Genomic DNA, 27,889 nt, shown 5'->3' on the forward strand with positions numbered 1-27,889 from the left:
CATCCTACTCCTGCCAGGACCCGCCACTGTCTTCTCACAGGCTCTTCCTCAACATTGTCAACACCTCGATCTGATGGAGATCAACTACATTGAAAATGGGCTTTTTCACACTCCTGTCTCTGTGTGTGTGAATCTATTTTAGGGATTTTAGTGATCTATTTGAGCCTGTGGAAAAACACAAAACAAACAAAAAATGGAGATCTGTACAATGTAATCAAAGTCTTACTGAACTCTCTCTTTAAAAGATCTGAAAATACTGTAGTTGTACAATGACAATTAAAGTTTTTCTTTTCTGCTTTTGTTTGGGTGGCGGTACTGGGAACAGAGCTCAGACACCCCCAGACTCCTCGATTTTAGGGACAGGGTCTTGCTTTGTTGCCCTGAACTCCAGCAGCTCTCCTGCTACCTCTGGCTCCTGAGTCTTGAATCACCACACCCAACAACACACTATTTTTTGCCAGCATTGTCCTTTCACCCAAGATCTTTTGAGCAACTACAATAGGCACTGATTTCGGGTGAGACCATAGTTTATGCCCAACAAGGAGCTCCTGAGGAAGCCAGGGGCTGAGAGCTACATTCAGTGTTAGATTTCTGCATTTCCTCCATTTCTCCTCAGCCTTCTAGCAGACTTCTCACACCCAGCCCCTCCATATGTTTCCCAAGGCCTTTCTGAGCCTGCTGAAGCTTGCTCAGCCTAATTCTGTGTAGGCTCAGGGTGGGGGACCACGTTCTGAGAGCACTTTCAACTGGTCAGCCCCCAGGAAGACCCCAGCTCACGCCTGTCGTGTAGAAGACTCTGATGTATGTGATCACGTGGCCTCCTCCTCCGCTAGCCAGCTTTCTGTCACTGCGACAAAATACCTGAGACAGTCAACTTATTAAGGAAAGTTTATTCTGACCTCGGAAGGTCTGTCCACGGGGAGTTGGTTGTTGGATCTGTGCAAAGGCAGTTTACCACAGTGACTGCACACAGAAGGAGCTGCTCACCTTAAGCTCCTCACCAAAGCGAGGAGACAGACACAGGAAGGAACTTCCCGGAAGCCAATGTCCCCAAATAGGTCATGTTCCCAAAGATTTACCTCCTTCCACTAGTCACGCCTCCTAAGAGCACTGGAGCCTTCAACACATGGACCCTTGGGGGGGGGCACTCAAGAGCCACACTTTAGAAACAGGGGCTTTATTCTCTAGTTGTCCACACTGCTAAGTTGTCTCATAAAGCTGGCGCTATTGGCTGTCTTTTTTTTCCTTGGTTGGAGTCCCACCACTCCCAATACAGTTTCCTGGTTTTACTTCTAAAATCCAAAAAAAGAAAATGTACTCAAATCTTTGTTCCCAAACTGCTTGTGACAGTGAGTCCCAGTAAGCTGTGAGGGTGTAGCTGCTAAGACAGGAGCCACAGGGGGAGAAGATTCCCTCCCCAACCCCCAACCTTCTCTCTGGAATGGAGGTATGGAGAAAGTATAGGGTGGGGGAAATTCTGTGCTTATTTAGCACCTGAGAAATTTAAAGAGCCCCAGGAACCTTTATGTGGAATGTTCCAACAAACTCCCCAGGGATGGTGTGATGACCTAAAATTAAACAAAGCAAACGAGGCCGTCCTGCAGCACGGAGGGTTAACACCGCCCTTTTCTGAACGACAAACCCAGAGAAGCAAAGCTAAGTAACTCAGTAAATGAACTGGTATGTGAAAGGGGAAACCCTTCACCAGCACCCCATTGCCGACTATATCTAGAAAAGGGCTGTCCTGGGGTGGGGGTTGTCTTTCCAACATTTGTCCTACAAATGGAAAACAGAATGGATTTGTGGGAATGAAAATAGATGATCTAGTTTGTGTAGAGTGTCTTCTCTCTTTCTCTTTTTTTCAGCCCTGGGTACCGGAGGGCAGCTACTGCCCTGAAAAGCAATAAACACAGAGAAGAAATTTGTGAAATGAGAATATGTATTTTTGATAGCAAAGGAACTGGAAGGACATAGTGTATATAAAAGGGCCTTGTATATTGAATTAGCCAGTTCCAAACCTAAGTCAGGGGTACTACATTGCAATTATTAAGCAAATCCTCTCCATCATCCATTACACAGTTTTAAGAATTTGGCTTTTATAGCTCTATTCATTCTTAAGCCATCTAAATAGTCTTTGCAGAGAACAAAAACATAGCTGAAGACCCAGTTGAAGTCGCGCGAGCACGTATGTATTTGATCTGTTCAGAGGACACTGTGGCAGGCCACGGCCAAAGGGGCCACAGCCCTAAGAGGGTCAGCTGTGCCTGAAAAGTCAAGTCCTCAAACTGGCGCACTGAGTGCTTTTGGGTGTAGTCATTTTCTCTCAGGTACAGTGGGAAAGCAGCAACGATCAACTCTGGCACCCGAGGACGCAGCCATAGGCCCATGCCATACCGCTGGAAATACATGCGGTTTGCCAAAGCTTTACCCACTGTGGCTTTAAAGTCACTGGCACTGTATGTAAGAATATATCTCCCCCGACTCCCCCCACAAGGAAAACAAACACCACTTCCCAAACGCAAACCTGTGCTCCAGTGCATGGATGCGCAATCCTCTACAGAGACCAACAATTGAAGCAGTTTAATTACTTACTACCCAGGGAGGGCCAACCTGACAAGGACTAACAAAAGGCCTTTCTCTACAAAAGGCTCTGAACGGAGTGTACATGTATACTCCCCCAGACAGCTGGCAAGGGACAGCTGGGCTAGTCATGAGCACTTTTTACCCTTAAAACATTAGATCAAGACAATCCACAGCTATAAAACGTTCTCCCTCTAGTAAACAGCTTCCCAGTCTCCAGCTTATCTATCAAGCACCCAAAGAAATGCTTCATGTGCTGTGGAAGTTTCCAGATTTTCAACCCAACAGAAAGGTATTGATCGACATATGCTCCATACGGAGCCACCAGTTCACGCTTCAAACAGAAGTCGTCTCTAAAATGTTAGGTTTATCTTAGTTACTTTTGCATTGCTATGATACTGACCATGACCAACAGCAAGGTAGGGAGGAGAGGGTTCATTTCACTTTACAGTTTGCAGCCCGCCATCTGGGGAGTCAGGGCAGCAACTGAAGCAGGAGTCATGGTGGATGACGCTTGTTGGTTTGTGGTCCATTATAGCTCAACTGACTTTTCTGTACCACCCTGGACCACACGCCCAGGGAGGACACTGCCCACAGTGAACTGGGTACTCCCCTGTCAATCACCAATCAAGAAAATGCCCCCACAGACTATTCCACAAGCCAGCCTGATGGAGGCGCTTTCTCAGTTGAAGTTCCCCCTTTCAGATGACTCTAGCTGACAAGAGCCATGCCAGGACAGGTAGTAAGGCTGAAATCTACTGCCACTGCCTCCCTTACTGTCAAGTCTGAAGGGACTGTGCACTCCACCGACGGCCTGGGATGTGCACAGGGTACCTAAGTAAGCCATGTGCCAAGTGATGTCTTAGGCTTCCAGCCCCATGAACTCCCAGGGAAGTGCATGATGTGCATGCAATCAGCCCGATGAAAAGCGGGACTCCCCAGCTTCCCAAAGCTCTTTTCTGCTCCTTCTAGGCACTGCCATAACCTAACTTCAGACCTTCGCAAATCACTTCTTCGTAAACGTCTCTCGTCCCCAGCGGTCAGTGAGGGAACAAACCTAGGAGAAAGCTCCCCCACCCCCAGTAGACTTTGATTTCCCCTGGGTCAGCACCATTGGGTCTTCAAAAGAACAGAAAGGACTAGAGCTAGCTAGTGTACAGCAACCCTGACCATGGCAGAACTCTGAACTGCACGTGCTCTAGGACCTTGGAGACCTTCTAACTTCTTTCTACTGGAAATCTGGCTGGGTATAACCCTAGTTTTCTTGAATTCTGGCTAGAATATTTCTTTCTGTCCTGCTGAGCAGACTGCCAGAGTTCTGTACACATGCTTTAATCAGAGACGCAGGGCACAACTTCAGAAAGCCATTTCCGTGATCCAGGAGAGGCATTCAGATTTGTAGAAGTTAGATTTGTAATCAAAATCCATTGCAGAGTGCTTGCCTAGCATGTACGAGGCTCTGGGCTCAATTCCCTGTATTATACAGTAACAGTAGTGGTGGTGGTGGTGGTGGTAGCCGTAGTGGTCACAGAAATGACGTAATTACTTAAGTCCCAAATGAAAAATCCATCTCAAATAACTATGACATGATGAGGTATTAAAAGAAAACAGAGAGGATGGAGAGGAAAGAGGATAAAACTAGAATTCTACTGAAAACAGTGAGAATGTGTATCAGTTCCTCAAAGTATCCGAATTTGACATTTGGGGGGTGGGGAAGTGAGTTCCCAGGTCAGGGAAGTGAGTTCTCCTGTTTACTGGCTGGTGGTGCCACACACTTGGCTCTGAGTTCTTGCACTGACGCTCAGTAACTTCATCACTGGAATGAGTTAGTGAATCCTCTGTATGGTGGGGATAAGGCTCAGGTCTAAGTGAGCTGGTTCCACAGTTAGGGGAGAGGACACACACCCACCCGTCTAGGCAGATCCCTGCTATCTGTTTCCTTCTCTGGACAGAAAGAATCTGTTTCATCAAAAATTTCTTAAACCTAAAAAAAAAAAAAAAAAAAAAAAAAAAGGTTCATGCCAACATCCCATGTTCTATTATTTGTCTATGACTTGGCTGAATCTAAAAAGAATCTAATGTGTTTAAGAAGACTGAAGAAGATCCTTTATTAGACCCCAGGACAGCCTTGCATTTCTGTCTGCCCTCTGTCTCTCTCCATCTCTCTTGGTATCACGTGAGATCTGAAGATAAACAGAAATGGCACATGCAGCTTAAAATGCAGCTTAAGGAACTGTCTCAAAGAAATCATTCAGCTCTAGCCAGAAGCATGGCAGACAAAGGTGACTTGTAGGTGGTTCTGTCACACAGTTTGTCATCCACTGGAGTTCAGAAAGTGCTAATAGCTTCCTCGGACTATCACAAAGCACCTAAGAGAAACACGTTCTAGAGAAGAGAGATTTATTTTGCCCCCCAGATCAGCAATACAGTCCACAGTTAGTTGGCGCTGTCGTTTCCATCCTGTGTTAAGGTGGAAGAGAGCATCATGGTGAGACACCACTGCTTTCCCCAGGAGTGGGGAACAGAAAAGTCTGGGGCAGAGCCCCAACAGCCACTTCAAAGGCACACCTACAGTGACCTAACTTCCTTCGATGTGATGTCACTTCAGCTCCTAATGTTCTTACCACCTCCCAAGAGTGCCATCAACTAGAAACTAAATCGTCAACACATGGTGCTTAAGGGAGCATGTAAGAGCCAAACCACAACAATATATGACCTGGTTCCACTTAAATTAGATTGACAGTTAGGGCAGAGAGCAGAGAATGGATACAGGATTGGACTGGGGACAGGCAATCAATAACTTTCTTCCCTCTTCCTCTCCTCCCTCCCTCTTCTCTCTCTCTTTTTCTTTTCTTTGGGGAGTCTCTGTTTCTTGTATGTCTATGTGTAGCGTAACATATGGGTGCCTGTTTGTGTGTTAGGGGCTGTATGTGCAGGTATGTAGGCATATGGGTGCACGTGTATGTGGAGGCCAGAATTTGGCATCTTGTACGTTCCTTTATTGCTCTCCATCTTGTTTGTTTGTTCGTTTTGAGATGGTGGTAGTGGTGGTTTTCACTGAGTCTAAAGCTCACTAACTGGCTAGGCCGGCAGGCCAGTGAACTCCGGGATTCTGTTCCACAGACATATGCACTCAGCTTTTATGTGGGTGCTGAAGATCTGAACTCAAGTCCATGCTCCTGTACAGGCACATCAGTGGCCGCCATTCCCCAAAGCCAGCAGACAACTTCTAAAACAATCTTTTCATTAAACATTCAGTTCTGACTGTCACACCAAGTCCGGGAGAAAACTGAATTTCCCTGCTGCTGACTCCGAGAAGCATCTTTCTGGAGAGGCACTAACACCCCTTACACTTTCTCTTCTTACCGATTTATTATAAATGACAACAAAAAGGTTTTTGTTTTGTTTTGTTTTTTGGTATGGTGAGAGAGAATGGGGGAGGAATTTACAAATGTTTTACATCATCTAATTCAGGCTCCATCTGAAATAACAAACAGAAGCACGAGAGACTCCAAACACTGAGAATGAATCCCACGGAGACCCACATTTTCCTTCACACCCACTCTGGTTGTGTTTTTGGTTTTTGGCTTGATACAGAGCAAACCCTGCTGTGATTCCAAAATCATAATAAATTCAGAACTGAAGTGCCATGTTGTTTCCAAGCAAAACTGAGGCTTTTCCTGAATGGCCACTGCTTGCTGCAAGACGGTGAGAAAACAAACAGTGGCAGGTATGACTGGAATGGGCCTCCCTGAAAAACATCTCGCTTCAGTCCTTCTGTTAATGCGTATCTTGCACAAGTGAGGCCAGGATAAATCAATGTACACCGAGTTACACACACCTGTGATTTCTCTCATGTCGCTTCCTGTGCCCCTCTGAATAAACAGAAGCCCTTCTACCCAGGGGGCATCTACACCTACACCTGGCTTGAGGGGTCCTGAAGTCCCCACACTGCTCTGGCAGAAAGTGATGATTCTTTTTCTCTCATGATCATTAAGGATCCCCGGTGTTACCTCTGTTGAAGATGCTCACAGCCAAGTGAAGATGTCGGGTCTGGTTCAGGAAAGTCAGTCTAGAAATACTGGCAACAACCAAGGCCAAGGCACTGGGAGGCTCTGTGCTTATTCTGTCTCTGATGGTGGCAGCTGTGAGCTGCAGATACCATCTGCTGAAGGCAAATGCCTAGTTAACTGTGCTATTCTTGATTTCTTCACAGTCCATAGTTCCTACCAATATCACCCTACTCAGCTACCCTACTCACTGCCCCAAATGCAGTCACACAGGTGGGGTTGACCAGGGTTCCCCTTGGCAGAGCTCTATATTGACATAACAGCAGGACCTATCTGCTATGCTTCTACCCCTCCCAATACCATGAAGCTAAGAACAAGCTCCTATATACACAGGCCATCGAGGGCTTTTCGAACCCAACTACAGCAGTATACAGTGATGTACCAAAGTCAACTGCGGAAACAGTGCTGTGTTTGCTACAAGTGCCAGGGATATGGTAGGTTGCCACAGCGAGCCTCATTCACCAACTGGCAATCCAAGAAAATCCAAAAGGGCTGACATTTAGCTTGTATTTCCAGTGGAAATAAGTTTGCTAAGGAAATAAAAAATAGAAATAATATTTTAATGGTGGCATTTAAATGACCTAGATGGAGGTTTCAAAGAACCCTGAAGCTTTCACTGAAACTCTGACAAGTTACTTTGTACCTCTCTGTTAAAAAGACAGGTGGCAAAGATAGCTATCCTCACCCCTGCCTCCCCTTCAGCCATCCTCATCCCTGCCTCCCCATCGGCCATTCCCCTCTCTGCCTCCACAATTATCTGCCTCCCATCAGCCATGTCCTTCCTGCCCTCCCCATTTCTGCACAGCTCTGTACAGTCTCCACACCATCCTGCTGATTGCAAAGCTGACCCCGATTCAAGATCAGTCAGCTCTCTGGCCCCTCCTCCTTTGTCTCTGTCCAGCCTCTGTCCAGTCCTCCCTAGTCATGCCATCCTAGGCCTCTAGAGCTCTGCCTAGCCTCTTTTTAAAATCCCGTATTTCCCGTGATCCAGCAACCTGCCACGCAAACGTCACCCCGGGTTTTCTGGAGCCCTCCACGTCCCACTCAACATCTGTTATGATCCGCTGGAGCTTCAGTCTCGGTCCCCAGCACTGAATTTAGGGAGCATGGCGTGAACTGAGAGCATCTATCCCATAGGCTTGGGTCCAGGTGTATTCTGAGATTCACACTTTTTCTGCTTTCAGGATGGTGGGGTGGTGCATGCCGCTGTTTAGTGTTCAGCAGCACAAAAGAACCAGACTTGACAACCCAGTATTTCAGTAACAAAATGTATGGATTCCCTCCTTGTCATATACAAACAGATTCTAAACCTACTGGGAGATGACTTAAAAATAGTTCATTCATGGGGCTGGAGAGATAGCTCAGCAGTTACAAGCATTGGTTGCTCTTACAGAGGACCGAGGCTCAATTCCCAGAACCCACATGGGACTTTACAACTGTGTAAACTCCAGTTGCAGGGAATCCGACACCCTCATACAGACATACATGCAGCCATAACACCAATGCGCATAAAATTGAAAAATTTAAAAAGTTCATAAAAAATAGTTCACCAGTACTGGCTGGTGGCTGTGATCGTCAGCTCCTATTTTCAACTTGAATGGACTAAGAATCCCCTTCAGAGGCAATGAGACCACTCCATGGGAAAAGGCACCTGCTGTCAAGCTTGCCGACCTGAGTTTGATCCCTGCAACCACTTGGTGGAAACAAGAACCGACCCTACACATGTGTGCTGGAGTGCTTGCAAACACGTGGGCATTAGTAAGGCAGACTTGGGTGTCTCTACCAAACTACTCCACAGATCTGAGGAGGTGATGCCCACATCAACATTAGGCGCAGCCTCTCCTAGCCTGGGAGCTGAACTGAGGAAAACGGGAAAAGCAGGCATTATAGACCAAGCAGCTCCCAGCTCTGGGCTTCCACTCCACAACTGGACCTCTGGCCCCTCTGAAGCACAAACCACAGCGAAGCCTCCTGTGCGCTGCTTCCTGTCAGGTAGTTGGGCACGGCAAAGAGACTAATCCGGGGTGGCGTCTGCGCCCTCAGAACTGTAGGAAGGGCCAGGTTGCTGCAACAGCAACGCAGCGGCCACTTCCATGGTCCTGGCTTCTGGCAAGAGTGTTTCCATCAGGAACTCCACACTGCTCACGCTGATTCCTGCAAACTGGTCTTCTCTGGTTAGTGTGAGAAGAGCATCGTGATCACATCCACAGTATTTTAAATCATTTTATTTTACCTCTATTTCCAGAGGAGTTCCACCTTCCACGTCAAAACACCAAGTCCCCCTTCCTCATTTACTTAGGTGAAATGTGAGCACAGGAGGATCATTAGGTTTCTCACTGCCCAGAGAGGGCTTTCTGTTCAACAGTGGGTTGATTGTTCTTTATGAGGGTCAATTTGCAGGTTTAAAATCCCAGTGATGTTCACCCCATTGCCCCCCCCCCCCCATAAGAGCGAGCTTTCAAGTCTGAGTTTGTCTAACATGTGATGCAAATCTCTCACCACAGAAAGCCCCTATGCATACTGTGTAGCTCAGCATCCACTGGTTTGGCCCCTCCAAAGCCCTCTAATAAAGTCTTTTTAAACACAGCTCAGGCAGATGTGATGCCAGCATCACAGGGATTATATATACATCACGGGATACTGGCAGTACGGGACACAGCACTCTGACAGGCAATTCCTAGGCAGTTATTTTGACATTAGGAAGTCACAATCTATCAACTTAACAGCAGGGCAATAATTTTGGGGACTAGGGTGACAGCTCTTCAAAATGACACGGGAGGAAGCAAACAGTAGCTTCAGGAGGCCCTGCCTGAGAAGAAAGATAGAAAACTAAGCAGGATTTCCTTCCATCCCTACAACCAACCATTCTATCATGTCTTCTTGCATGACCATTTTTCTTCCAGGGGCTGAACAGGAATGTTCTTCCTAGAGAGCCAAAGAAAGTGCTGGTGGCCAGACTCTGGCCACCAGCTTGGGGACAAGAGATGGCTCTGCCGTTGCTAGACTAAAGACAACCCCCACTCTGGTGTGGCCCACCCTGCGATGGCCACAGCAGTTCTCCAGAAGAAGCCGCATGACTTTGCTCAACATTCTAAGTTACTCAGCTCTCAATATTCTGGGAGACAGAACTCCTGGGGGTGTGGAGGGTACTTGGACTTGACCCTGGAGGGGTTACAGGGACAATAAGCATGTTGAAGCCCTCCTGCACACAAGTGCGTCTCTGCACACAACCACACACTCAGTCTCACTCTCCCATTCTGCTCCGGGACAAACGCATGAGAAGAGGGACCACGGACTGCTTGAAATGTCTGTCAACATCCAAAAGAGAATGATTGGTGGTGGAACAGGAAATGGGGTGCACAGAAGTGGTTCTCAAATGATCCACAACTGTCAACACACACACACACACACGTCCTGAGGGACAGCTATGCCCCACTAAAAGGACAATACACTTTCTCTTACTCTAGAACAAAGAAGTGACGGACAGGTGGGAAGTTGTGTGTTAGCGGCTGAGCCTGCCAGGAGGGTCAGATGGATGTAGTAGGTGCTGTGACTAGGACAGAGTTCAGGAGACAGGGTCTCCTGGCCGGCCTGAGTCCCTTCTGTGTACGCAATGGTATTTGTGGGGGCCACGGCTATAGCAGCTAGTTCTCACCCCAGCCTCATCCACCTCTTACTGCCTGCCTGAAATGTTGACAACATATAAGACACATTATTGTCAAGTTATCTCTTTCGTTTGTGTGTGTGTGTGTGCATGAGTGTGTGCGTGTGTGTGTGCCTGTGTGTGTATATGCACACGTGTGTAAGCCAGAGCTCAACATCAAGTGTCTTCTTCAGCCACTCTCCACCTTACTCTTTGACGCAGGGTCTCAGAGGGACCGGCTTGGATGCGGATGAGGTGGCTGCCGGCAAGCCCTGGGACCCTCTGTCTTGTTCTTGTGGCCCTGAAACTACAGGTGAGCTCTGTGCTCAGGGTATGCACGAGCCGGCTGGAGCTCAGGTCCTCACGATGATGCGTCAGGCACTTTACTGAATGAAGCCACTTCCCTGCCCTTATAGTTCAATATTTAAAGAAAAGGAAATTCAGTTCGTGGACAAAGCATCAGCAAGGAAGAGATGAACAGGTCTGAAAGCAAAGGTAAAGGAGCCACCACAGGCTGCATTTTTTGTGGCAGTCTCAATGGCGTTTCTCCCTCTTCTGTAAACCCACCTTCCCAGGAATAGCTGCAATGCCCAAGCCGCAGGCATCTGGAAACACTCATTTCAGAAAAGCCATTCTCAAGCACCCAGCGGCGGAAGCAAAGGCCACAATGTGTCCTTACCTGGAGCCGATAGTCTTCCGTGCAGCACAGATTCGCCGGGCAGCACATCTTTTGAATTGGAGGTGAATGGTGATTGTCTAAATGTGTCTTCTGAAAAGAAAGGGCTGGGGTGGGGGAGGAGAGTGAGGGTTAGTAAATTAAAGTTATTTACAATACCCAGAGCACCTGGCTCCAAACACATGCGCACACACGCACTCAGACACACACTGGATAAAGTGGTGTTTTTAAATGATATTAAAGCAATATAAATCAGACTATGCTTGTAACTAAGGAAGAGAGAGCAGGTTGTACAGATGAGTATCACAAGAACATCATTTTTACACTCAGGGTCCACACGCAAAATATCACCTTTTTAAAAAAGAGATTGACTGTGAGTGTGTGCCAGCATATGGAGGCCAGAAGAGGGTGCCCGGTGCAGCGGGGCTCAAGTTACAGTGGTGGGAGCCAGCTGACAGGGCGCTGGGAACCAAACTCGGGTCCTCTGCCAGAGCAAGCATTCCTACTACCTAAAAGACCACATTTGAAACACAGTGAGGCTGAGTCCAGGGCCAGCTCAGCGGCTGGATGTATCTTCCCTTGCTCACGTGTGTTCTGGGCACAAATGACAGTAACTGTTGCCCCAGAATCAGGAAGAACCTCTCTGCTTTCTGCGGTGGAGGAGACGAAACCAGCATGATCTGTAATCTGACCCCCTCAGAGACCAACCCCCTCAGAGACCAAGGGCCACTACACTGCAGGCCACAGCCAGCTGGGCCCTCAGTAAGTGCAGCTCCAGCAGGAACGGGGCTAGTCTTGACAGGCATAGTTGGGACGCTATGCTACCAAGGACCCAGGCTTGAGCATCACAGGAAAGGACAGAATCAACCTGGGCAGCACTGAGCCCCCTTGAGATCCGGCTGGAAGCATAACAGAGCTTTAGAATTCCCAGGATTCTCCCCGACAGCACCACCACCGTGAGCACATTCACTGTCTGAATCCCTCAGAAACCCTCTAAGTACTGTAATCACTCACAGGGCTACACAGTATCCATCCAGGTCCCTCCTGGGAAATGGGAAGCCCTACTTGTGTGTATCACAGGAAATTCGGCCAGAGGTGCCAGGTACCAAGTGGTGGCAAGGCCATGGGCAGGAACATGATCTCAAGATGGGAGGAGCAGGAAGCCGCTCCCACCCTAAAGTTGGAGGGACAAAGAAGAGAGACAGGAGCCAGCGATGAAGTCCCTGGTCTGAGGACATGATGGAAGCTGGAGGCCAGATAAACCTGAAGCTGTAGCAGGAGCCTGTGTTCAGAAAAAGAAGCTCTTTCCCTAGGCCCTACCCCTGCCTCCCAGCAGGGCCTGGCATTGGTCAGTCCTTCCAGAAGGCAGGGGCACTATAGCTCGGAGAGGCAGGACAAAGAACAGATCCCAGGGCATGGAAGCCTGAGACTCCCACACATGGGGCTGCTTTTCTAAGCTTGACCCTAGACTACAGCAACAATGATTACATCAATATTAAAGAGACAGACAGCATTAGGATAAAAGAGGAAGAGAGCACAGCTCTACCATAACTGTTAGGCTCCACTGCCCAGGACTCTGACTGGCATGCTTTATATTTATAGTGTAAACAGTAAGCAATCTAAACGGGCTTTCAAAGTGCACAAGCTGTGGGGCACTAGACAGGAAAGGCCGTTTTATACCAACCACCACAAAAGCGTCAAGTCACAAACACTCGCCGGCTGAGTACATGTACTCCAGAATCCAAACTCTGGCCATGCTACCTGGCCATGGTGTGACTTTGCACAATTCCTTAAGTTTTCTGGACCTCCATTTCTTTTCTACAGAGGGGATAACAGTCCCACACATCACCAAGGAGCTGTGAGGACCAAGCAAAAGAGTCCATGGACTGTGTTTTACATAGTTCCAGTACATCCAGCAAGTGCTCAAGCAAGCAATGGGAACTATGTCTTATTTTTTTTTAATGTGTGTGTGTGTGTGTGTGTGTAGCCTGAAGGAGAATAAATTAATCAACTTTTCCATACAAGTTAACAAAAGGGAAGTTCCCTTTGTATTGAAGCCATTATAACAAACGAAGGAAAAGTCATTCTGATTTGGAAGTCTTAGTTAACAGTGGGGATTAGGCTAATATCCAGCCCTTGCATAAAGAGGACTGTTAAGGAGCAAAGAACACTAAGGAGTTAGAGAGACTGCTGGTCAGACATGAGGGCTCTTGTCGCCAAGGCTGGGCAGTCCTTCAGAGGTAGGGCACTTGTTGAGCATGAGACTCTGGGCTCCATCTCTATCAATAAACACAGCACACACACACACACACCACACCACACACAGCACACAACACATGCATACACATCAGACACCCCCCAACACCCCACATGCATACACACACACACCACACCACACACAACACATGCATACACATCAAACACACATACACACACAACACACGCACACACACACACACACCACATACACACACAGCACATGCATACACATCAAACACACATACACACACAACACACACACACACACCACATACACACAACACATGCATACACATCAAACACACATACACACACAACACACACACACACACACACACACACACACACACACACACACGATGGCCGTGTCATTAGCTCTGAAGCTCACACAGAGAGACACTGCCTGAGAAAAGGTGAGCACAAGGTAAAGTCAGCTACACATGTTACCATGGCTCTGTCTGTTGAAACTACTACCTCCATTTTATTCACTTATTTTGAGGTGGGGTCTCCAGGTTGGCTTTGATCTTGCTTCATGGCCAAGGATGATCTTGAATTCCTGATCTTCCTGCCTGCACCTCACAGGTGTTGAGACTGTGGGCATGTGGCACGACCCCTGACTGGGCCACCTGGAAATGTGAGAGCTGAGGGGACCTAGCAGGGATTTCCTTTTGGGAACCCCCAGATCCCAAGAGCAGCCCTTGAAAGTGTGTTTAGAAGTAGCCGCACCCCTGGGCCCTGGGCCCTGCCCCTTTTTACAGTAACTGTTCCAGCTCTGGCCAGACACTGCCCTCAGTTTCAGCAACGACTCAGCAAGTTCCCGTGATGAGTGGGCTCAGGAGCACGGGGCACACCATGGCTGAGGGAGATCAGAACGTCAGCAGAACCGGATGATATGTGCTAACCTGTCAGCCATGAAGAGCTAACTAGGGAGAGGAAGAGGTGGCTGAGGATATGCAGGAGAAGGGTGCTGTATGATGGGGGAGGGGTGGCTTGGTCAGGAAGGTGATCTGAAGGAGGGTAGGTACATGGGTTGGGGCCAGCCAGCATGTAGAGCTGCAAGAAAGCCACATAGAGAGAGACGAGTGAGACCCAAGGGCTGGAGCATGGTTTTGACCTACCAACAGACACACTGCAGGATCTCTGTAAGTGGGAGGAAGGACAAGAGTCTGGATTCAGTCACTGATTGTAGCAGACAGCCTGGAGAGGCCTGAGAAACCTGAGCAGGTGCTCACCACCACCGCACATACGGGAATGGTGGGCAGGGCCGCAAGCCAGCAGAGGGCCGTGTGGATGGCAACGGGCTTTGCAAAGGAGAGCAGGCGAGGCGGAGCACGGGCTCTCTCCAACAACCCAACATTCCCAGGAGCAGCAGGCACAGGCCGCTGCTCCTCAGGGAAGAGAGCCTCGAGGCTCTGCAGCGCGCACAGCCCACTCCGCACCTCGCCCCCTTCTTCCACAGTGCACATCCTCGCGAGTGAGGAGTGCAGGCCTGCTGTGGAGGCCCAGAAGAGACTAAGTCACACACAGAGCATGGCCAAAGCTACTTTCCGGATAAAATTTCTCCCTTCGTGGCAGCTGTATCCGGCATGGAAAAGAAAGATTTCTTTGGAGGCAAAAACTGTTAAGGGTATGATACCAAACACCAAAAATGCACCGAAAAGAGCCTCTGTGTATTATAGGGTCAGAGGATCAGTGCAGAAACTTCTAGAAGCCAAGGCAGTGAGGTCTTATCCACGAAGAGAGCTAGGTTAAGAGAACACTGACCCCAAGCTAGACCAGCTGCTGAGACGCGAGCAGCACAGTGGATTCACCGTTATGAGGCTAAAGGGGAGGTCGGCACCCATACTGCCACTTAATGAAGCAACCTTTGTCAAATAATCCCTCTAGCCTGAGTTTCATTGCTGGGAATGTGGTTCACAAACTACCATCTGTCTTGGTGACATATACAGATAATGTAGTTCTGAGTGCCTAGCAGGTCCTCACGCTGTCTGCAGCGAGGCTTCGAGTTGGGTAGGCTCCATTATCATATCCCTATCACACAGATGAGTAGACTTGGAGAAGTGACGGAGTTGTCCATGCCACAGCCGAAGCAGTTTGAACCCAGGCTGCCTTCATGATCTGCCTTCTAACCTCCCCTGGTCTCGGAATCCCAGGAATCCCAGGAATCCTGAACAGGGTTTTTTGGAATATGTGTAAGGAAGAACAGATGAAGGAGTGGTAGAGAGCGACCACCCCAGAATGCAGGCTCTCAGGCAGCAGGCGCTGGCTGTGTCTCCATGAGCTGAGAAGCAGAGGGAAACTGACTGAGCCACCACTTCTCTCTAACAGCTAAATTGTGCCCTGGTTTTCTAAAACTTCTGCAGCCCGTGAGCCATGTCTGCCACACGTACTCACTGCTTCTGAAGGCAAGCTGGTCTCAGCCAGGTCTCAGTGAAAGGCAGAACAGAGCATGGTGGCTCATGCTTGTAATCTCCACAATAGAGTGTGACCTGAGGTTCCAGTCCAGCTTGAGCTACACAGATCCAGGCTAGCCTGCACTATAGAATGAGACCCCGTCTCAAACAAGAAAGAGAAAGGAAATAAGGTATCCAAGGCACTAAGGCTGCACACACACCATCTTCATATCCTCATCACGCTGGAGAAGCATCCTTAGACAGTGCCAACCACACAGGCTTGGGTCTCCAAGATAATCTTACTTTTGCCGTGTGCTGAGGGCCAGCCCTACATCTGTAGCGTGTAGCTGAACACGTCAGTGACCCGAGAAGTTCGGAAGCCAGGAAGCTCTCCATGCTGCTGGACTCTCTGGCCAAAGGTTAAGTGATGGTAAGGTTGACAGCTACTACTCAGTGTTTGTGTGTGTGTGGGTGGGGGAGTCCCAAAGGTACCTGGGCTACCTCCCTGCAGGGAGAAAAACAGAAGTGAAATAAGCCAGACTAAATGATGGGCAGGGAAGGAAGTTTGTACAGTCCTTGACCTGGAAACCTGGGTTGGTTGTAAATTATTCCAGAAAATGAGCCAGTCTGTGACTATGACATGGTGCTGGTCCCCGATCTCTGGCTACCCAACCTTTTGTAGTTTTCACTATGAAGAGGACCACCCTCAGAAGGTGGGCTAAGGGAGGCTGCAGCTATGGTTCTGTTGGTAAAGCCACTGCCAAGCACACACGAAGCCCTGAGCGCCCTGCTAAGCACCAACCAAGCTGGCGTGGAGGATCACCAGGTCGACTCAGTACATGGGATATGGAGGCAGAAGGACCAGAAGGAGTCAGAGATCATCCTTAGTTATACCTAATGAGTTCAAGGTCAGCTAGAGTAATATAAGATCCTGCCTTCCCCCACCCTAAAAAGATAAGTTTAAGAAAGTAAAAACAAACAAATGAAAACTCAAGGGAAAGAAAAGGAAAAGCAAGGAAGACAAGGGCGCAGCTTTGGTGTGTTGATGGGAAGGTGGTGGCGGTTGTCACTACCACCCAAAGGAACATGAGCCGTCAGGTGTGTTCACTTAACAGCATCACTCCACCAATGTGTTCTCTTGGACCTGCATGCAGGCAGGCTACCTGCTTCACTCATCCAAACAGTCCAGAAACAGCACCGACTTTCAGGGGCATGAACGTCCAACAGACTCGTCACCGGCTCCTCCTCTGTTCTGTTACATGGGAAAGACATCATGCAAACTTTTATCTACTGGATAAAAGTGAAACTGTTGTTGATGTGCAGGACCATTTTCCCCCTGAAGCAAATCTACGCGCTCAGATAAGAAGTGGCAGTCCTGTCATCCAGAGAGGCCACTGCCAGACCTCAGATAACACGGGCTACAGGGTCAACAGCACAGGGCTGCAAAAAGAGAGATTCACAATAAATAATAAAGCAGTCCATAAAAGATTACGGCTCTAAACAGTGATACATTTCGCTAAGTGCTGGGCTGTGGCACAAATATTTCCACCTTTAACATCCGAGGGCCGGTGGGGAGCTTGTCTTCATGCAGAATAGAGAGCTCACGGCTTATGGCCTCACTCCCTGATCCCACCATCATAGGTGTCCCACTCTGACTGCAATGACAAGGCAAGACAAGGAAAGGGAAGGAAGCTGAACACAGACTGTGAGGGAAGCCGAAAGGGCTGGAGCGGTGACTCAGCTAGTCAAATCCTGCCCGTGCAAGCTCGAGAATCTCAGGTCAGATTCCCAGCCACTGTGCAAAGAGCAGAGCAGTGGCAGGCACCTGTAGCCTCAGGACGGGGGCAGAGGCACCGGGGAGCCTCGCCAGACCAGGGAGGACCACACACGAGCTCAGGTACGCACCGCACATATACCCGCATGTGCACACAAGCGCACACACACGCACATGCATAAAGTTAAAAAGCCCTTTAGAGGGAACACACATCAAGAGACGCCTTACAGCTCTGAACCGGGAAGACAGAGGGCAGACAGACTGAGGCGAGCGAAGGACCACTCTATGAAGAGTTCTTCCTGAGGACTAAGAGGTGCAGGTCACAGGTGGGAAGCTGCATACTGCACAACAGACACAGCAGGCCCAGCCTGCGTGCAAAGCTCTTTGGGAGACAGTGATTGTTTCTTCAGCTGACCTCATCTCCAGGCCACCTCACCAGATGGCTCCCTTTCTTCTTCTGAGCACAGCCTCCCTCCTGTCCATTGAGCCCCATAATAGCCCATGCTCTTTTTTATTTGATTCCTTGCCTTAGGTGTTAATATAGCATGCTCACTCTTTTCCTTCATTACTAGCTCTGGGGATGAATCCCAAGGCCTTCCTTGTACATGCCAGGGAAGTGTCCCATGTTTGGATATTCTCCGTACATACTCCATCCGTCATCCACCCACTACCTTATGCATTGATGCCCATGCTCGCTCCCTCCCTCACCCCGCCTCTTTATTGTGTGGGGACACACTGTCCCAGGGACCCCCTTGTATATCACAGGGAAAGCACTCTACCACCGAGCTACACATTCAGGCCAACATTTTTTTTCAGAAAATTGAAATACCACACATTTACTTAAAAGCCAAACCCTTTAGATCTTGATACACGCCCTCGAAGGTGCGCCCACACTGTATTGACATTCTGACGTGACCCGGAAGTTGAGAACACGATCCCAAGTCTCCAAAAGCCACAAGAGACAAGTGACACGGCAAAAGTTATCCCAAGGATATATGTGGCACCAGTTCAAAGTTATACCACTTGGAATGTGGCCATGACCAAAGGAAAGCAGATACACGAGCTCCCTTATGGATCCCTAAGTCGAGATAAGGGAGGGCTCACAGCAGTAACAGATTACAGGCTTTGCTGAAGAAGAAAATGGTTTTCCTTCTGAGAGCTTCTTGATTATATCATATCTGGAAGATGAGCTTATTCGAGGATAAGGACTAGGAACAGTGTTGGTTTTCCTTCTAACGCTCCTCAAGGAGCTTAAGAGCAAGGGAGACATTGGGTGATGTGGGGCAGCTGCATGAGACTATGCTTACATGTCAATAACAAACCACTGGCACATTCGTGTTTGCTTTTCCATTAAAAATAAGAGGATCAAATAATACTGGAGACTGGGCGTTCCTGGAATACTGAGATGGGGTGTGCGTTAGAGTGTCTCTGCATACATATACAGAGGAACCTTTGGAACGGAACCCAAATCTAAACAAGAAATGCATTTGTGTCCTGTATATCCTATACGGGAAGGTAAAAATCATATGTAGTAATTTTAGTGCACCTGTATTTTGACGGTGACATGGAGACAGACATGGACTTTTCTGTATATGATGCGATGTTGGTGCACAAAACTGTTGAGTTTTGCGTCATTCCAGATTTCAGATTTCAGAGCATTTAATTTTTAACTTAACATCATTTCTCAAGACAGAGTCTCACAGACACCAGGCTGCCGGGAACTTGCTGTGTAATTGAGGATGGCGATGACCTTCTGACCCCCTGCCTCCAGCTCAGGAACGCTAGCACTGCAACAAGCACTGCCATACCCAGCTGTGATGTTGGCACTAGAACCTGGGGCTTCATGCCCGCTGGGCAAGGCCCCTAGCAACTGAGCGTCCTCAGCTTCATTTTTATGATCACCCCAACTTTCCTCTTTCTTAGGGAGAGCTTATTTTGTCATCCTTAGCTATCACATTCTTGGATTAATTTATTTGTTAACAAATAGAATAATAGATAATTTAGCATACATAAACACATACATACACATAAACATATCATATGTATGCCTGTTACATAACATACTTGTAAATGATGGAAAATGAAAGGAATAACTTTAAATGAAAGAGACCACTGGTTTAGTGGAACTGTGGAGCTCTACCCTTCTCTTCTTAGGACCTCAGAAAGGAGGACACACACACACACACACACACACACACCCCCGACAGATCTCACCTATGTATTCACTAGTGAAAGAACCTTGGACGGCAGCCAAGAGAATTAGGGAGAAAAACATCCAAGTGCTGTGAGTTTCCACCCTATGACACGAAAAATTTTTGTTCAGATCTAAAAGGTACATAATAAACAGACTTTAGGACAGGGTCTGGGAGTCCTGCCATCCATTGAGCTGTATACATTTTCAGAAAGAGGTACTCAAGAGAGCAAAATGTGAGTTACACTCTACGCTGGCGAGGCTCAGCTGGACATTTGCCTTCCAAACTGAGGCTGGTGCTGCAGTTTGGGGGGCTCCTAAGCAAGTCTGCGGCTGACGGGAGGCACGAGAGCACCGTCACCCACTCCCTACACAGACACCCGTACACACACCCGAACTCCCACGTCTGCTTTTGAGGGGATGTTTCATAAACATGGGTATCCTCTGGCTGGGGCTGGCCATCTGACAACAGAAGCTTCTCAACAATCAAGAACTAATGGTGTTGCTCATTTTATAAGGTGTGAAACAGCATGGTGGGAGGAGTATCCTTATTTTTTTTTAAGGGACAAACGATCACAGAATCAGGGAGTGGAGCTATGAGTGGAGATGACTCACTGGGAAAGGGTCTTAGGACACCAATCCTAAGGACCCGAGTTTAATTCTTAGAACCTACATGGTATAAGTTGAGAACTGACTCCTGAGAGCTAACCTTCACATGCATGCACTTTGGCATTCAGGCATGCACAAATAATTTTCATTTCAAATTTAAAATTTAAATAAAAAGTATAGGGCTTTTGAAGTCTCGAATGATCTTGGCCTACCTCGGTCTCTCTCTGTCTTATTCATAACTTCCTGGCAGAGTTGTAGATTGAATTTTTACAAGTCAGTTTGCAATTTATAGCAAAGGACTGAAAGATGTTAATGCTTTTTTTTTTTTTTTTGTCTTGGTGCACACACATGGGATGTAGAGGCCAGGAGCTGACTTTCGGGCTGTCCTCCATTGCTCCTCACCATATACAGTATCATTTTTGAGGCAGGCTATCTCTCTGAACCTACACTTAGGGCTGCAGCGGGCCAGCAGCCCCCAGGAATCCTCTCATGTCCTTGACACTAGAGTTGTATGTTGCTTTTAGGAGGGTGCTGGGGCTCCAAGCTTAGGTGCTCATGCTGGCATGGCAGACAAGTCTCCCACGAGCCACCTCCCAGCACAGTGCCTGACTCACTTTTTCCCAGCACTGTCTGTAACGTTAGCTACATTAGTAACAGTGTGGAGGAGGCGGGGCTTCTGGACATCCACTAACAGGGGCTGGTTAGGTCAATTATGACATATGGAAATGTTGAATGATACTAGACAAATCTTAAAAGAGTTACCCTGACTAAATTAAAAATACTGTATAACATAGTCTAGGTGAACTGAGACTATAAAGCTGTACATATGGCAGGATTCTGTTTTTATAAGAAAATAAGCAACACAAAAATAAATTCCACAAAGACATCCGTTGTCAACTTAGAAGTGGGCTCTCTGGGTAGAAGAATCGTCAGTGATAATGATCATTTAAGTGTATATTCTATATATTCTGATAGTTATCTTGAAAACGTCTCATAAAAACTGCCATTTGACTATGTACATTATGTACTTTTAAAAAGTCTTGGCCTTTCAAAGCAGGAGTACCAGGGACAGTTCTAAACAACCTAAGCAGAGTCAGAAACAGAAACAACCTGGCAACACTGTACCCTTCAGCACAGGTTTCCAAGTCTAGACACTCTGCAAGGAAGGGAGGCTGCAGGAGAGACCGGGGTGGGAGAAAACTGAGGCACTTCGGGAAGGAAAACAGCTTCAACCCCATGCAGGGCCTCCTACTTCCTTTGACTGTCCAGTGGCATGTATGTCTGGTCTTCTAAAGGTGGGCCAATACACAACCTCATCCCACAGCTCAGGGTCCGGCTTCAGCATTCATCCACAAAAAGCCAAGACACTTCCCAGGGAGGGAGCACAATGCAGGCCTTGTCAGGGCCACAGAAGCCAGCACAGACCAAGGAAGGGAGCCCAGCACACCGGATGCATGAAATGTCAGCTCCTAGACGCCCAGGTCTCCAGGGAGAACATGACTTCCCACGGAAACTAGGACAAGGGGCTTTCTGTGGAACAGCGGGGGGGGGGGGGGGGGGGCGCTGTCCTCCCTGAAGTGGTGCAAGGCCGTGTCCATGCCATGGACCACGTCCATGCAACAAGGATGCCTTATGGCCTGCTGTCACTGAGAGCTGTCCCACGGCAAAAGGTCACATTCTCCCTATTTATTGGACGTCTCGTAACAGCTTTGGGGACACTCAGAGAAAACCCCCAGACAAGAGCAGGGCTGTGGCCGGCACCCAAACTGCACCCGCCTTTCGGTGCTGTCGCTGCTGGCTGCAGTCCCTGTCACAGACTCTAGCTATCTCCTCAGAGTCTTCAACACTGACCTTCATATGCCAGACACTCTGGAGTTAGGCAGAAAGCAAAGACAGCGAATGGGAAGAGCACACCAGAGCCTGGGGAACGAAGAAGGAGACCAGCGACCCCTGCAGACCCGAAAATGAACTGTAAGCCCCCACTGAGTGACACAGCCCACCGCCCACAATGCACAAAGTACTTCAAGAGGCGCATGTGCCTAGGAAAAAAAATTTTTCAAGAATCATTTCAATTTCTTTGAATTGAAATTTGAATTTCTTTAAAAAATGAAAATTTAAGGACAACCTGAGGCAGCATCTGTAGTGACAAGACTCCCTGTCAGCATACATGCCAAGGCAACTGAAAGCATGTCTCAGGCTGAACGCTGCACAAGAGCGGCATGTTTAGAGGGTGAAGATTACCTACAGGGACACGGAAAAGCTAAACGTCTCAGAACAGTATGCTGAAAGATGACAGAGTACACACAAAAAACCTTAAACATTAATGGAGATAACCATATGGCCCCTGACAACCTTGACTTCACTAAAAAATAAAAATAAATTAGAGTGTCTTAATTTGATCTGTGAAATTAATAGCGATGTAATAGCAAATGCTCCAGTGTCCTATGTGTTTAATTTTAAAGTCACAAAATGTGAACAGTAAATAGAATGTAAAGAGAGAGACAAAAAAATCACCAATTTCACTCGCCATTTCCTGTTTCTTCTCTTAATTGCTTCTGTCTCACTCAGCGTTCCCCAAGTAATTTTCACTTTTAAAGTAATAACACCATTATTCTCTCAAGTTCTCCAAAGAAATGAGAAGGGAAAATTGCATGAACAGAAGCAGCACATGACACTTTTTACCAACCTGTGCAATTTCTATTACTGGATCATAAATATTTAAGGGCATGCATCTACACCGCCACGCAGGAAAATCCTGTATTGGACACTATCAAGTGAGTATGTCTTTTTAGTAAACACTGTTTTCTGCCATTATCTAAATTATAGAAAAATAGCCTGCATTTCAGATTTGGAAAATTGGGCAAATTAAGTATTGGTCTGCACAGCACAGTATGAGTCTGTCTTTCTCTGATTTTCCCACTTTGTGTCCAGTCAAACACACAGCTGTTTTTGGAATGAGGTGAATCAGGTGTGTGCGGTCCTGTCTTCTGGGCCTGCCATCTGACCTTCCCTCTACGGGCCCTGGGGTACTGATGGGGAGAAGAGGGAATGAACGATAAGAGAGGGTTCTTGGCAGCCACTGTCCAAAGCCCATGGTGTTACACACGGGTGCATCCTCTTCACCTGCCAGGAGCTATCTGACGTGTACTCTAGCCCCTACTTGCGTTCTGGGTAGCACCCGGCTGGCTGATGGGCCATGGCGGAAGATTCGATTCTTCTTATTATGACTAAACTTTGGAATCTGGTCATGAGATTATGCCTCATGTGTTTTCATCTACCAAATGACCACGAGGGCTGGTTACCTGCTCCCTGTAGAAACTAGGCCTGTGATGGGAAAGGATTTTTTTTTTTTTTAAATAGGTTTTTCTTGAACTCCTCTGTGGTCTGCTCTGTCCTCCTAAGTCTGGCGGGGACTCAGCTTGTGTGCCAGGAAGATTGTGCTAGGCACACGCAGGACTCTCTCAAAGGAGACCCACAGGCCTCCTCACACTTGAGTTTTCTAGACTCTGAAGGTTAAACGTGTGAAAGGATTTAGCATTTACAAGCTGCATCTGGTGGAGGTGCCCTTACAAGGGCAGAGGGACAAGGTCAAGGCAAAACCACATGACCCAGTCTTTCCAGCTGCTAAGCAAATTGATTTTTCTGCCGGGCTATCTGCTACCCTTTGGCGGGTTATTTTTTGCCTTTACTTTCGGAAAGATGATTCTAATTTATACAGCTGATTCTAAGTTCTTAGGCTTTGAAAATTAAACACAAAGTGTATTTCTCAGGCCAGTTCTTGTTGGGGATGTGGTTTACCGGGAGAGTGCTGGGTTAGCTCGCCTGAGGCCACAGGCTATAACAGAGCACCACAACAAAACAAAACACACAACAGGAGCTATCAAATCCGTCTGAAGATGATGTCTAAAGGTGTTGGGGAAAAGGCTCGGTGGGTAAAGCGTTTGCTGTATGAGCTCAGTTCGTATCCCAGTACCCAAGTGAAAGTGGGGAGCAGTAGCTGAGCGTACTGGTGCACTCCTGTAATCCCAGCACTTGGGAAGCTGAGACAGGAGGATCTCTGTGAGTTCAAGGCCAGCCTGGTCTGCAGAGGGAGTTCCAGGACAGCAAAAGCTACAGAGTATGACCCTGTCTTGAAACAAACATACAAGCAAGCTGGAAACAGTAGCTAACCCAGCTGGGCAGTAAATCTGGAGGGCTTGCTGGGTAGGCAGTGTAGATGATGATGAGCGTCAGACTAAGTCAGAAACACTATCTCAAAAGCTAAGATGGAGAGCAACAGACAAAGAAACAAGATGCCATCACACACTCACACACACATGCACGCACGCACAATGCACGCACTCACACAATACACATGCACCCCAATGCCCAGAATTTGTTTCAAAGTAATATATGGAAAGAGGTGGCGAAAGGAAGGAAACAGATGAAGTGGCAGAGGAACTAGTAAGAGTGTAAATGGTTGACTGGCACTTCTCTTGACCCTTGCATGCCTTTGAAATTCTCCATCACTGAGATGATGGAGACAGACAAATGAGCACAGAACTAGTGACCCAGAAACTTGCTAGTGATTACCCTCACCCTTTAGCTTCATCTACGTCTCTTTAAAAACTGACAATAAGGCACACACCTATAATCCCAGTGCTCAGGAGGCAGAGGCAGGTGGATCTCTGTGAGTTCAAGGCCAGCCTGATCTACAAAGCCAAGACTACACAAAGAAGCCCTGTCTCAAAAAACAATCAAACAAACCAAAAACTGCCAACAAGAAATACTATCCCCTGCCATTTCCTGCTCTACACATCTGAGGTTTTGTGCCAGAGACATGGACGAGGGGCAGCTCTTCAGATGGAGAGATGGAATGAGAGCACAGGGCACAAGGCACGCAGCTCAAGGGCTTCCTGAGCCTCAGATGTCAAGCGTGGGCACTGGCCCTGATCCCCCGGCAGAGCTGGTGAGAATGGCAAGCCATGGTGTGTTTCACTGGTGCCTGCTATGTTTTCCCACAGGCCCTGTGGGTGGAATGAGCACAGAAATCAACAGTGATAAACCAGTGTGGAGGGCTGTGGCCCTGCACAGGACAGGAAGGTGGCCGGCAACTTTCCTCAATGTTGTGCCTTTTTGACCACCATGTCCTACAACTACACAAACCTCAGGAGCAGGAGACACCCCAAATGGAGCGGCTTGGCATCCATCACCGTGGAAGAGCAGGGAAAGGCTACAGCTCTGCGCTGTGTGGGCAGGCCAGCCCCCAGGGCATCCTTCATAATTAACTACCCAGTAACTCTTAGGGTGGAAACTTCGGAACTGGAGAGCAGTGGCAAGCCACTGCTCTACACAGCGATCTTCTTACAGGAAACAGACTCTAGAAATGGGGTAACTGAGCCAAGTGGGGTGCTGTACCCCTGTAACTCCAGCACTTGGGGAGGCTGAGGGAGGAGGATTGAAAGTTTCCAGCCAAACTAAGTTACATGGTGAGGCCCTGACCCAGAAAAAGTTAACTAAATAAGTATCCCACTAAGTACTTAAAAACACAGAGACGTGAAAATGAAGAGTTAACGTAAATCTATTTGAAGGATATTGCAAATCATACCCTAAAATATAACCCACATCCTGACCTTGTATGTACAAAATAAGGTCCTTTTAAAGCAATAAATAATTAGAAAGGGGCATCAAGAGAGCTGGCTGGCATCTTCTACTGTCCTTGGTGGGAGACAATTCCTTGGGCCAGCTTGACTCTACTTTAAGGCATGAGGTGAGGGGTAAAAAGAAATCAATTTGTGGATTTTGCCAAGGTGTCTACAAGAATAAATACAAACACAGCCAGGATTTTGTGGAATTATAAACCATAGGATCTAATCCTGGCTTCTGAACACTGTCTGGTCAGAGAACTCAGGAAGCATCTTTTCCTTTGCTTCAGGCAGATCTGCATAGGATTTTTTCCTATAATAATCTCCCAGCAAGAGAAGAAATTACGATTGATTCTTTTTTTTTTTTTCTGAATGCTTAAAAATAAAAATCTCTTCTAACCTATAATTATGCTTCAGTTCCAGCCAACACAATTTAGACTAGAGGCATATTTCAGCCCTCTTCCCTCCTCCCAGAACATGTAAGAAGCATAAAATAACACGGCCTCACACACCTTTCTGTAAGTATTTAGTATATACTCTTAAGGACCTAGTCGCCTCCACGGGAATGCTGTTGGGGGCCTGACGAGCCCCTTCCTTCTGCACAGTTAGTGACAACTCCTCCCAGTGTGGCCTCCATTAGGAAACACAGCTTTGGGGGTACAAGGAGCTGCCCCATATCTGGAGGCAGCCTAGACTCTTCGGAGCACACCCTACTCCAGGGTCCCTAAGAGACTGAGCGGAAGGAAACTCCAGCCCAGATCACAACCTCCGCAGACTCCGCCCCTCACTCCTGCCCCATCTCCTCCCATCTGAAAGCAGTTCCTCACTAAAGCACCTTGAGAGAATCCACGCCTCTCACTCCACTTTAGGGAACCTGAGCCAGCCATCACTTTCAAGAATCCCATAGGAGCAAAGGAAAGTGAGCATGCTACCATTAGCTTATTGTGCTTGAGTAACCATGGGTCAAACCATTTCCACCAGAGGGACGTACGTGGTGGACGGACCATGGGTTTAGGATGATGTGGAGGTGGCAAGCTAGCATCTACCTAAGTCCAAATCTCCTTGAACATCCAAGGTCATAGACTAAAGAGGCTTTCCATCCAGACTCATTTCCAAGACAATCTAGGGACAATCTACACAAGACTGGCTGTTCATCCGTGTTCTACAACAAAGGAGCTCTTTCCCTAGTTCTGTGTAGCCCAGGGGGAGGCAGAGTGGCTTTGTGTTCCAAATTCCACTGAACTGAGCCGAAAAGAAAGACTCCAGTTAAAAACCAAGAGAGTTCTACCTATACCTGACCACACACCTAACATGTGTCTCAAGAACTGGAAAGCACAGGGCTTGGGAGAGAGCTGTGCTGACAAAGTACTTGTATTGAGGACCTGAGTTCAAGCCTCCAGAACCAAGTTTAAAAGAGTTGAGGGGGGTCCCTGGGGCGCTCTTAGGCAGCCAGTCTAGCCTCCTTGCTGAGTTCTAAGCCAGTGAGAGCCCTTGTCTCAAAGAACAAGGTGGATGAGCACCTGAGGAACAATCCACGGCTGTCCTGCATCTTTCGCACATGCACACATGTAACCCACACAAACACAGGTAAAATCACACAGACACACACCTACAGAAAATTACAAAGATGAAACCTGTCAACCTGCCAGACCAAAGAGCCCAAGTCTGTTTGCCCAGGAAAGCAAAGGTCCTGACTGAACCAGACTTCTGATTGGTTGTGTGACCTATAAACTCACCCAACCTTGGCTCCTTCATAGCTCCTAGGCTAACTCAGAGGCAATCTAAGGGTGTGGAGGGGTCCCCAAAGGGGAGTGTGTGCCTTCCCTAAGCTCCTTTTCCGCAGATTTGCTCATTGCCCCTCATAACCCACACTAGTTTTACTTTTTTTATTTTTTATTTTTTCTTTGGGGGGGGGGTGTCCTCCAAGCCTCTGTGAACACCCAGAGTGACTGTTTCGCCCTTCTTCCTGATGGGCAACCCACACCACTAACCACTCAGCAGCAATTCTCCTGCCTTAGCTCCCGGCACTGCAGACTACAGGATACAATGGCACCCAGCCTTTGCAACTTT

The 27,889-nt window shown here is 47.8% G+C and overlaps 1 protein-coding gene across 3 annotated transcripts in view; it reads right to left on the reverse strand.

The window, feature by feature from the left end:
- Znf827 (zinc finger protein 827) overlaps positions 1 to 27,889 on the reverse strand; it is a 168,980-nt gene that overhangs the window by 48,795 nt on the left and 92,296 nt on the right. For all 3 annotated transcript variants that reach the window (XM_055609038.1, XM_055609039.1, XM_055609040.1), the window contains exon 8: positions 10,973 to 11,076. In XM_055609038.1, coding sequence (XP_055465013.1) covers positions 10,973 to 11,076 — 104 coding nt within the window. The remainder of the gene's footprint in view (positions 1 to 10,972; positions 11,077 to 27,889) is intronic.

This window comes from Psammomys obesus, unplaced genomic scaffold (assembly GCF_907164565.1).
Source record: "Psammomys obesus unplaced genomic scaffold, mPsaObe1.curated_primary_1811, whole genome shotgun sequence".
Classification (NCBI taxonomy): Eukaryota; Metazoa; Chordata; class Mammalia; order Rodentia; family Muridae; genus Psammomys; species Psammomys obesus.